Raw genomic sequence first — 12,614 nt, forward strand, 5'->3', positions numbered from 1 at the left:
CGGTGAATAGAGTCATCATATGCCATCCTGGCCACCACCCCGTCATCATATCATAATGTCATCATATCATATATAACATGCCCCGACCCGCAAGTGAGAGGGACGCGGTTCACAATGCAGAGAAGTACGCACGAGAACATACCCTGGCCCGGGACGCAGTAAAGGACATACTGAGATTTGCACGAACAGAGTAGTGTGAAACCATATGCACACAAATCAAGACTCAATAGATACGTACACTTACCGACATCTGACGGCTCAGAAACAAGTTTCGAGACAATCGGAGTTAGTATATGAAAGTTACGGACATTTTTACCACAGAACTTTTACGAATGTTTCAAAGCGAATCCAAGGTCTTTTACAAAAGTTAGGGACATTAAAATTTACATAACTCTTTCAGAAACAAAACTCTTTATACTTATCTCATTATTCAATCATATAATAAGCTCGATCATATCAGACATACTTATAACAGAGGTGAATCAGAATCATGGACAACCTCGGAAACATATCAAACAGAGTTTCGGAATCGTGGATACATATCAAGGCCATATGAAGTAGCTTATTCATTTATTAATCATACAATAGACTCAACCATACGAAACATGCTCATGACAAGAGAGAATAGGCATCATAACCAATCTCGGAATCAAAGAGTAGAATTACCCCGAGGTGCGTGTCATGTCATACCTTATTTAGCTCTAGGACATGCCAAAAGAAAGAAGGGGTAAGCCTTACATACCTGTCCCACGTCCAATTACCTACGCTTATTTGTCCAAACTTGTTAGTCTACATTCAAAAGAATTCACACAATCATTAGATTCGTCGTCATACACTTGCCTTAGTTTCCCACATAAGTTCACTTATAATCTACCAAAATTTCGGCAGCATCTCCCCTGTAAATACACCATCCCCGAGAATCTAACTCGGCCAATTTATCAACAACAATCCGAGAATTCAACTCGGCCAAATTATCAACAACAATACCGACAATCATATCGCCAACTTCAACAATTTATTCAACATACATTCCAACATTAGTAGCTCTTTTTACATAATTCAACAACATTTCCTTTATATTCAATTCATAATTGTTCACATATTCAAATACTAATATGAAACCATTCAACAATATTCAAGAACACTTCAACAACCCACACAACATTTCAAACGGTCCACCCAACACATATACTACCCGAATTCCTCCAAATTCAACAAGAACAATTACAGCACATTTCCTTTCTTCCATACTCATGAAATATAACAACCACACATAAACAATATCATTCATGCAAATATAAGAAATCATACTAACATCACATTAACTTCTTCAATAATCCACAAACAATTTCCACTTCAATTCAAACCATTAAATCTTCATTTAACATCATAGAATCCACAACGCAACAATCAAACTACTAAATAAAATTATTTCATCTTTTCTACACAACACAACCTTATTCGGCCATGACCTCCACACCAATATTTCATGAATTTCAGCCATTTCTACATACTACAATATTCACAAATCATCCATAACACATGTAAAAGAAGATTGAACACATACCTTTCTCCACACATCTCTTCACTTGGCTAGGGGTATATGTTTGCACAAATAAATGGTTTTCTTGCTCCAACAACCACTCCATGTTTTTAAGTACGTTCCAATTGGTAGAAAATCTAGAAGAAAACAGTTTTTCATGGTCAATTTTCCATGGCTCAATTTTGGGAGCCATGGCCGAATACCCCTTCTCTTTCTTTCTTCTTCTTCTTCTTTTTTTTTTCTTCTCCAAAGTTCTAGAGTTAAAATGATGAATTGCCCCTTATTTAGTCATCACCTTCCCTATATATACACTTAGGCCCTTCAAGTAAGAATATGGACACATGGCCCTTCTCCCTTTTTCTTGAAATTTCTTAAAACAAGGATGAATTAATTGTGTCTTGCTATGTAAGCTTTGATCCATATATATAATTACATAGCTCATAAAAGGGTGGGACCCACACACACCCACACACACATACACGGCCAAAGATGGCCCTTCATGAACCTTCAAGAAATTTTTTTGTGAAATTCTCATTTTGCCCCTAGCCTTCCACAATATTACCATAAACCACTTTGCGAATTTCCCTTTTTACCCTTAGCCTTTCTCAATATTTCCATGCTACTAAACAACTTGTACATTAAAATAATTTTGGAAAATAGTCTTGCCCTTAACTTCTCGCAATTATCTTGAATTATCCGAACGTACAAAATACGGGCTATAACAGTTCTGTGCAGAGAGCTTCAGGAATTTGCGCTTTTATTCCGCATCGCGGAAGAAAAGCGGAAGGCCTCAGAACCTTGCGCTTTCCTTCCGCATCGCGGAAGGAAAGCGGAACTCTGCGCAGTTCCTTTTTTTTCAGTCCAGCCCAATATATATATATATATATATATATATATATATATATATATATATATATATATATATATATATATATATATATATATATATATATATATATATATATATATATATATATTGCACTATTTTACTACATCATTCCGCGCTATAGTCGGTCGGGCATGGCGCGTAGATGCGCACACCACTGCAGTGGGCATGTTATGATATTGCCCCGGACGCGGGAGCCCTGGACGCGGGCTAATGAAGATAACCCGAGCCTTAATGGCCGGGCATGATTTTACATATATGACACCGAGCCTTACGGCCGGGCATGGATACTATTTATCATATATATATATATATATATATATATATATATATGAGCATACAAATGATTTTATCATGCATTGCATTTTGTGCTACTTTCAGATGTTCGGTTTTTCTTTTGCCTATACTAATGTCCCATTTTGTCTTAATTATGTTGTTGCCCTCCTGCCTTACATACTCAGTACCTTTATCCGTACTGACGTCCCTTTGCGCGGGACACTGCATTTCATGCTGCAGGTCCTGACAGATTTGTTGAAGAGCAACCGCAGTAGGACTTCCCAGCTTCAGCGGTGCTAGCAAGTACCTCTACTCCGGGCTTGCTATTTTTTGGTATTTTACTTTTGATGTAATATATATTCATAGGTACACTCCTAGAGGCTCATGGACATTGTGGGATATGTAAATATTATGTATGGCCTTGTCAGCCTTGTTTTGGCTTCTTGACATGTTTTAATTGCCTTGTCGGCTTTGGGATATACTTGATGTTGTAGCGACCTTGTCGGTCCGCATGTGTATATATATGTGTTGATTTATCGAAAATCTTAATGTTGGTTCCTTTTTCGGCGAGCAGACTTTCTTGAGTTATGGTATGTGATGTCCAAGTAACAGTTAAGTCAGGTGACTTCGGCTTACGGGTCGGAGCCTGTCATACTCCTCGTCGGGGGTGTGACAATATGTTATTTTGATAGCCTAAGGGGCACATGTATATAAAATCATTTGTGTTTTTTTTAAAATAAAAATGGTTGTCTTATGATTATGAGATTATGAATGATAAAGAAATGTAAAATGGTTATGACGAGTGAGGAAACGAGCGGTGCTCGGTGGTTAGCCCCGGGTACCCGTCGCGGCCCTAGTCGGGTCGTGACAATAGATGTCTTACTTTTGTGTGTATTAAGGAGCTCAATTTTTCTTGTCATCAAAAATACTGGGTTTTCTCTATTTGAAGAGAAGAGAAGTGGAAAAAATCAGAAGTTACTACGTCGGAAAAGGAAAACTGTTTTTTGCAACCTCTATCCACGTAGAGTGTTCTCTATTGTGCGATAAACTTCCTCTGCAGTAACTTCTTATGTGGTTTTTGTTTTTAACTGGGTCGGGCTTGTCCACATGGGCAACCCACAACCCATATTTAATATCCAACACTTCTCTTTCCAGAAAATATAGAAGAAGAATTTCATATTTACTAAATGCAAGGTTACATGTAGAAAAAAGCATGTACGATCCTATAATTCATCAAATCAGAAATTCTTGTAAATTTGGTACTGAAGTTTAGTCGTTACTCATTAACGGTGCTAAATAGGCTAATAGCCATTGTAGATTGAAAACATTACTATGTTAATGTTGTTTTAAATATTAGGGTTTTCTAGTTTGTAGTTTTCATTTACTGTCAAAAAGTACAAAGGAAAAAAAGGATCAAGCAAAAAATTAAAAAAGAAGAAAAAACACAAGTCAGTAAATAAGTTTGCTAATGTTAATGTTGATGTTGTTCTCTCTTATAGCCAAGTAAACTCTCATTTGTCTGTAGAACAAGGTGAAAAAAAAAATTGAACTTGTTAACTGAGAACAATAATATTAGCACAGATCAATGTAAAAACTCATAATAAGCCAAGAGTAGTAGAGTACAAACTTCTTAGTAAACTTCTCACTAATATAACAGCAGTTACTAAATTGAACATTAAAATACACTAATAACCAAACTAAACTTAATAACTTACTACTATTCATAGTACTAGTACTACTGATACCCCACTTAAAAACAGTTTAACTATCAGTTGAAAGACTGAAAGGGCAATGTCAACTGATCAAGAAGTGCACCAATTGGTGCAGCAAGTCTAGGATCATAACCAAATCCATGCAACTCTCCCCCTCCATATTCCCCACCATACTTATTACTAGTACCACCATAATCAACATTACTATTTCCACCCACAAATGGACAAGGTGGAATCCAAAGCCACCTCTTCTTGCAAAAATCAAACAACAATGCCTTATCTGAATTATTCTTAATCATTATCACCACAAATTCACCATGTCCAACACAATTAAAACCTTGCCCATTTTCCAATTCAGCAAATTGGACATACAATTGTTGTGGCATCCTTTCAATTTCCACCCACATTGTCCCACAATCTTGCAATGCCCATAACCTCAAACTCCTTGGCACATTCAGTTTGCTCTTCTCAACTGCAGCAACTAAAACAAGCCTTCCATTCCCCTCCACCAGGCTAGGCGAACGTAGAAATCGTCGCATAGGGGCTTGAATTTTGGACCAATTATTTGTGCCAATATCATAAGAAAGCACACTAAAAGGACTAAAATTCATGCAGTAAAATCTCCCTTGAACATGCACCATTTTGCCTGATTCAAAACTGCATAATCTTGGAAGTGAAGAAGTTGTACCCCATATTGAGTAAAATCCATTCCCATCAATGTGAAATGATTCAGTGGTCAAATTTTTAACAGCATAAGGAGAGATTAAATCATCTCCAGCCACAGCTAAGTCAATAGATGAATTAGTTATGGTCAAACCAATAGAAGGGAACAACCTAGGCCTTAAAGTTGGAGGTAGGGGAATTATGGACCCCACAAGAGGATTACACAAAAGTATGTTTTTTGATCCAGCTTCATCAGAAACAAAGCAAATTAGTCCACCAGAAGAGGAAACAGGAGAAAACCCTTGTGGGATTAAAGCAAAAGAAAGCCTATACCAAGAAAGATTATCAGGATCAAACAGGTACCCTTCAACTGAATTACTTCCAGCATTAGTACTGTTGTTGTTCTTGTAAATGTTGTTTCTTGGCACTTTTTGGTTGAAGAAAATGAACCAATGTCTCTGAGGGGAAACTTGGAGGTACAATTCAAGAAAATGAGTAGAGTAAAGAAGGCCATAAAATCTCTTACAAACAGCTCTAGCTCTAAAGAAAGCTGGTGGTGGAAGAAAAGCAACGATCCTATCAATGAGCCTATGTGGAAGTCTACTCCAAATTCTACTATCCATCCAAGTGTCTGATCCGTTAATTGATAAATTTGGTGCTGTTGTAGTTCCAAGAAAGTTGGTTGTTGGTGTTGGGACTGGGAAAGCATAGGGAAAGTGAAAGCTAATAGGTGCATGATGAAAAGCTTCCATTTTTTTGGTCTAGGAAAGAAAAGGTAGACTATAATTGGAGCTAACACTAAAAGGGATTTGAATTGTGCCTTCAAGTTTGAAGTTAGAGGAAACAACAGCTTAAAGGGAAAGTTAAGGTTTTTTTTAGCAATCAACAACGAGGGGTTCTTTTGTTTCTCAAATTCAGTGGGAGTTTCACTAAAGAGGAAGAAAATGAGGACAAGGATATGAATCTTTGGCAGAAAACTAAGCAAAACTAGAAGGGTAAGTCTCTTTTTTGGCTTCTCTCTTTGTCTTTTGGATTCTTGGTTTGTTTTGGGAGAGGAGAGCAAGTGTTTATATAGGAGTTAAATGGGAACCTTTTATTTCCTTTAATCTTTTTTATTTGGTTTATTTTTTTTACTAAATCTTTTTTGCAGAGAAAAGGAAAAGTGGATATCATCTTTTTGATGGATACATGTATCATTTCAGTGTTTTCTTGTCAAGGCCGAGGAAGGAAGGACAATCAGCAGACTGCAGTTGAAACAGATAACCAGACAACACATACATACACATAAATAAAGAGACAAGATATATATTATGAACATAATTAACTAATGGAGTTCTTGATCTCCTAGTTTGTGTAGAGGAAATGTTTCTATTATATTTATTTTGATTTTATCTCCTTTTATTTGGAATTATAATCAATCATGTAAGTTAACTTGTTAAAGGTTAACTTGTGATATCAGGTTGGTTTGTTATAGATAATTTATAAAAATCTAAGCGGGTAAATATTTTTTTACATTATCAGTGCAAAAACTTAAAACTCTTTTCTTTTTTTGTAAATATCAGTTAAGTAATTCAATAACACCTCGACTCATGTATGTAGTACTTGACAACTATCAGAGAAATTAAACTAAGTAATTACTAAGTTGTATAGCAACAAATAGAAAAGAAAAGAAAAGATGAACTACAAAAATTTCTGTTACTTGAGGGTTGTCTAGACCACAACTATAAGAAGAAAGACAGAATTCACGCCCTAGTAAATAAGTACAGATGCTAATATTTTTAATTCAAAGTGATTCTGAGAAAAGTTTAGGGTGTTTGAGATTTACATCTATACTAATTAAGCCAGTTTGGAATAGATATATATGGCAAGGTCTGTGATAAGGTTATATATAATTAGAAGCTAAATTAATAGGTTCTCGGTTACAGAAGAGAGTGAGCATTTTATTGCAGACAACAGCTTAGAGACCAAGAACTCCATGGTTACTACCAACTGGATTTAAGTTACACTTACTAACATTGTAATTTTCTTACTCTATTTTTTCCAGGTTATCAATTGATGTTTATCACAATGTATTTACTCGTAACAATTTAGAAGTGACCTAGTTTTTTACACCCTCCAAACATGGAAATTAAAATCTTTTTAATTAACTCTGCGTATAGATTTTTTTCTTCTCTTACATATAGTGTTTGCTTCTCTTTACACAATCAAGGTTTTCGGTGGCGGAGCTATGAATGAATACAAGGGGATTAAAAAAAAATACTAGAATATCACATTTGAAATTTAACTTGTTACCTAAAGCATAATTTGCCAATATTGCACAAAAATCTTCACTTATGTCAAGTGGATTCAAAGGTTCATATATAATCAGAAAACCTTTTTTTCATATTATAATTTTTCAACGGCTCTACATAGCTCCGCTCCCGAAGGTTTCCACAACTTAATCCTAATGAATTGGGTATATGCAGGCTTTCAACCTAATCAAAAGCTTTTCTAGAAAAAAGGCTTAGTAAGCTAAGTGCAAGAATCTATATTACCTTAATAATGAAAAGAAGAAAACTTAAGGACGTTGCACTCTATGTCAAACCTTATGCGATCTTGAAAGCATTCAAATTTTAAAGAATCATCTTTAGTATTTATTGTTGTCCTGTCAAATATTTGAATTTGTTTCCACCAGCAGCGTAGAATAAATGCTAGTTTCCAAGTTCTTAATAAGAGGCAGATAAGTTTCCTTTACTCTACTACTCAACATGACCAAAATAGAAGAAACGAACACAGTGCAAAATCTATAGTAATAAGTACGCAGCAACTATTCTTTTGCATTCTTATTTAATATCTTTACCCGATTTGTCTAAAATTCCAAGTGTCACCAGGTCTTAACACTTCTTTAAATATCACAAATCAGAGATATAATAAAACATTTATTTAAATAAGTATTATCATTGTCATAGTACTATTGTACTAGTAAGTGGTAGTCTTAGATGTAATTAATTGTTTGAGATTTAATATCAAATCCCAATGTGAAGTTTTCCTTTTCAAATTTAACTTAATTATATATGTTGAATGTTGATATTGTAAAAAATAATTAGTATCATACATGTTATTGCAGATTTTTTGTGTACTTATTTTTTATGTTACTAATCTCTTTTTTATTTATCTTTTAATAAATCTGCTAATTTAAAAACTCTTTTACAGTGTCAACTTATATAAATTATCCTTTTTTCTTTTTATTTCGGAGAACTTTTGTCCAATCTGAACTATTTGTACCAAAAGCAATGAAATCTATGACTATGAGATCTTTGATGGATTTGAAAAAGAGAAAGACCATTAGCTTTCCCTTTTCAATGAGTAATAATATTCTCTTTTTCCAACTGTCTTGGCTTTTGTTTGGTTTTGTTAAGGGGGGTTGCAAAATCTAAGTCAGAATTACTAGTCAGTCATACACCCCCACACCCTAAATACCCCCTACACCACCCCCTCACTGTCTTGTTTCTGTCAATCTATTTATTATGATTACCCTACAAAGCTTGTGTTTTTTCAAGAATACAAAAATGGAAAAAGTTGGGGTGATCAGATTTGGAAATTGTGTTTCCATTCAAGAAACCTCCTTTTAAGGAAAAAGTTTGTCCCCAGATTTGGAATTTGTGCATTCCTTCAAGAAACCTATGTTTCCAAGTTGTACAGTCAGTACTGCTCAAGAAAGCTACCTATATGTACTTTTCTTTTTTTAATTTTTTTTTAAGGAGTAATCATGATTAGTGAAGACATTCTTATAACTTTAATAATAATTTCTGATCAATTTCCTGACCCAAGATCTTTCTGTATTGCCCATCATTTTGCTTTGAATATTCATAAACTAATTTTAGTGAGTACTATTTACAATTTACACCAAGCAATGGACTAATTATGTACTACAAGTTTGAAAATTATATTTTACATCATAACTAAGCTTTATTTTCTCCTTATTCGTTAAAACACGAGAGGGTAAACAAATATGCAGCTATAATAGCTATAATATATCATTATATATATATATAGTAGTGGGGAACTATGAAACAAAATATAAGCCCATTCGGTTCCAGAACGGGTATAACACAAGGTCATCACTCCCTTTGGTTTTCACTATATAAAAAATTAAAAAAACATGATGATTTACCAGAAAATAAGAAATTGTATCAAGAATTATGTAAAAATATATGGACAAAATATAATGTTAATTCTACTTGCTATCCTTTAAAAATACTTTTATTGAGTTTAAGAAAATTAACGGGATATGGCTTGCTATAAACACTGGGCGGTAAGTATTTACCCATCTTAGTTACCCTATAATTCGTTCAAAATAAATGTCTTGCTCCATTTTGAAAAAATCAAAATTCGCGACTATTATATACCTAGACATATACGTTCAGTTTTTTACATGCAACTTTCATCATTTTGTGATGCTTGATAGTTTCTAATGTATCAGCTAAACTCTCAAAAGAGAAAAGAATACTGATCACTTTTAGATTTTACCTCTTGGTTTTAACAATTGAATACATGATCATAATTGAACATATTTAGTTTTAAGATGAATTAACTATTCAATTTTTCTGTGTGAGTAAAAGCAACATTGGCTAGTTACATCAGAAGTTTGACTTGTTTCTGATTTAGTGCTAGATTGATGGAAAAGGCTACTGCTTCAAAGTTTTGACTTTTTAAATTTGCCTCCAATGGTCTCTTGGTTAAAATAGTGGAATCCCTCAAGCTTACCCTTAGATTTATGGGAGTTACTAGGGTTTTAAAGGTGTTTGTTTAATTACTTGAATTGCAACTACCCAATCAATCTTAGCACGCGGTTTCTTTTGCATTCAGTCAATGCTAACTTAGAATTTCGACATATATATGGACCGAGAAAAATTTAAGATTTGAATTTTATGGATTTTTATAGCGACCTAAAATTTTTTGTCACAATTATGTGGCAATTTTCATTTCTCAATTAAATTATATAAATTTTGACCAATATTTAAAATGTGCTTTTTCATCATATTTACTCTTGAAAAGTGAAAAATGTTACATAAATTGAAATGAAGGGTGTATAGTAATTGAATTGACAATCATATTTCTAATATTTAGTAAATTTCTTAATAAAAATACAAATTTAGACAAAAGTCACTGAATGAACCAAAACCCATAGCTTTAAGGCTAGATCCATATATTTAGATAGAACACTGCCGCAAATCGTATTGTTAGTTTTTGCGCACATATTAGAAAAAATTAATAGAATATTTTTAATAATTATTTGACTAAGTTACCCTTAATATCTTCTCAAAACTCAAAGTCTAACCTTCATCTCTCCTCATGCCTTTTCGATAATCTATTTCGGTACCAATATATTTGAAAATAAATAAAAACTTTTGTTCTTCTAAAACGACGCTTGTTTTGGACTCTTTTGGACTAAATTTGAAAGGTCAAAATGACATTTAAATTGGAGCAGAAGTAGTAGGGTGTAGCAATATTTATTTTCCCTTTGTTTTTGTCCAAGGAGGTACAATGACGGAGTTAGGAGCGTAAGGGGTTTATCTGAATCATCTTAGTTGGAAAGTTACATTGTAGGTACAATGTTGATTATATATATATATATATATAATAGATGTTGTATATGTTAAATCTCTTTGATATTCACTATACGTGTAGTTTCTTATTTTTAAAATTTTCTCGGTGAAAATCCTGACTCCATCCTAGAAGGAGTTCCAGTTTTGATCTTATCTTATCTATTTTTAGTTCAATTTTGGTTTTAGTTCATTAATCATTGTACTCGTACATATGGTACTTTGTTGCTGTAGTCGTCCTTGCAAATCAAACGAAAATGGAATAGGAAATTCAGGTTCTTCTGGCACTACACTCTTTTGGCCAAACTTCCCCTTATAAATTTTCTAATTTGAAGTCCCCAACATATGGAAACAGAACTAGGATTAAAGGAAAGGATGAGGGGATTACAAGGTATGGAATTGAGGGAATTACAAGGCATGGAATTGCACTCCCCGCCAACAAAAAGGAAATTTAGGTATTAACTGGCTACCATAATTATCCACTGAAGTATTTATGATAAAAACCTTTAGTAAAACTTTATATTTACCGAACTATTTCAACATTAAAGACAAAAACAATGTCACGCCTTGTCGATAGCACATGTACGGCCAAAGTCAAATAAATATACTCCTTCTCTTTATTTTCTAACTAGTGTACTTGACCGCGCTTCGCGCCGTCATAAAAAATTCTCTTACAAACATAAAGATCATAGATTAAATGGAAAACAAAAAAAATACACATATTGATGGAAAGTAAAATTAAAGGTATAAATATTAATTCCCACATTTAGTTTAAAATATTTATTTTGCCAAAAAAAAAATTACAATATAAATGCAAAAAAAAAAAAAAAAAAAAAAAACCACCATCATGCTAATAAGCATAAAAATCATAAATCTACTAAAAAAAGAAAGAAATACGGAGGAAAAGTAAAAGAAAAAAAATAAGAATGTAACACATACTTATTAGCCTTAAACCTCTCACTGAGGGTATCAAAGTTACATAACCCCAAAACACAAAGTACATAAATTTAAGAAAATTATGAAAATACCCGATTAAATAAACAAAAAAGAGAACATAAAGAAACATTAAAAAAAAATAGTCCTACTCTCACTAATAACTAAAGAATTGATTTTACAACATATTAAAACTTATTAAAAATTCTCATGATACTTAAATAAGCAAATGAATTGAATAGAACATTTGCAAGAGCTCACGAACCTGAAAAAGAAAACAAAAAAAAAAAAACATATCAGTAGTTTGTTAGCTGTCAACCCTACTCTAAGAACATGGGCTTGAAACAAAATTAAAAGAAAATCAAGATCACAATAACTCAGAGCCCCCTAAGCACAAAGAAATACAAAAATGAAAAAGAGGGGAAGAGGGAAGGTATTTTCTTTTATTAATAATTTTCATATAAATTAATAACATTTATTTTAGGAGAAGGGGAAAAGGATCAAAATGTTTGAGGAAAAAAGCTAAAGAACAAAATGTTTGTCGCCACATCACGTTCCTAAGACCAACACGTGAATAAAGAATTTAGACACAGTTTTCTGCTCTATGAAAACAAATAGGCTTACAACTAAATTATCGTTGGGTTAATTTATCACTTTGGCATGCATATAAAATGTATAGTTAATTATTATTAGTGGTACATTGAGAAGATGATTTTTTTTATAAAGGAAGTACAAATTTTGTAATTAGCAACAACATCATATGACTTCTACTACCTCTTGTCGGCCTTTCATTACAAATTTAAAAATAGCTGAAATTTTCTTATTAGAGTGCGTACCTTGTATCTATAATAAGTAAAATTAATATTGAAATAAGCAACAAAAAATTGATCGTATGTTTATAAATGTTATTCAAACGACATAATTGGAGTTTACCTTGATGAAGCAAATGCTTTTGTTAATAGTTAAACATTTGAATGTAAGAGGGATAAAAACAACTTTATCTAGCCAATTCAACA

At 33.1% G+C, this 12,614-nt stretch overlaps 1 protein-coding gene across 1 annotated transcript; it reads right to left on the minus strand.

The window, feature by feature from the left end:
• Nucleotides 1-3,965: 3,965 nt before the first annotated feature.
• LOC132625109 (protein UNUSUAL FLORAL ORGANS) lies at nt 3,966-5,832 on the minus strand. Its single transcript, XM_060339904.1, has one exon. It carries the CDS (start codon nt 5,830-5,832, stop codon nt 4,474-4,476), a length of 1,359 nt encoding a protein of 452 aa, XP_060195887.1. The 3' UTR covers nt 3,966-4,473.
• Nucleotides 5,833-12,614: the final 6,782 nt, after the last annotated feature.

Source organism: Lycium barbarum, chromosome 12 (genome assembly GCF_019175385.1).
Source record: "Lycium barbarum isolate Lr01 chromosome 12, ASM1917538v2, whole genome shotgun sequence".
NCBI lineage: Eukaryota > Viridiplantae > Streptophyta > Magnoliopsida > Solanales > Solanaceae > Lycium > Lycium barbarum.

Bases quoted from the DNA above. Each gene is read 5' to 3' on its own strand.
- LOC132625109 (XM_060339904.1), bottom strand. From the start codon at position 5,832: ATGGAAGCTTTTCATCATGCACCTATTAGCTTTCACTTTCCCTATGCT.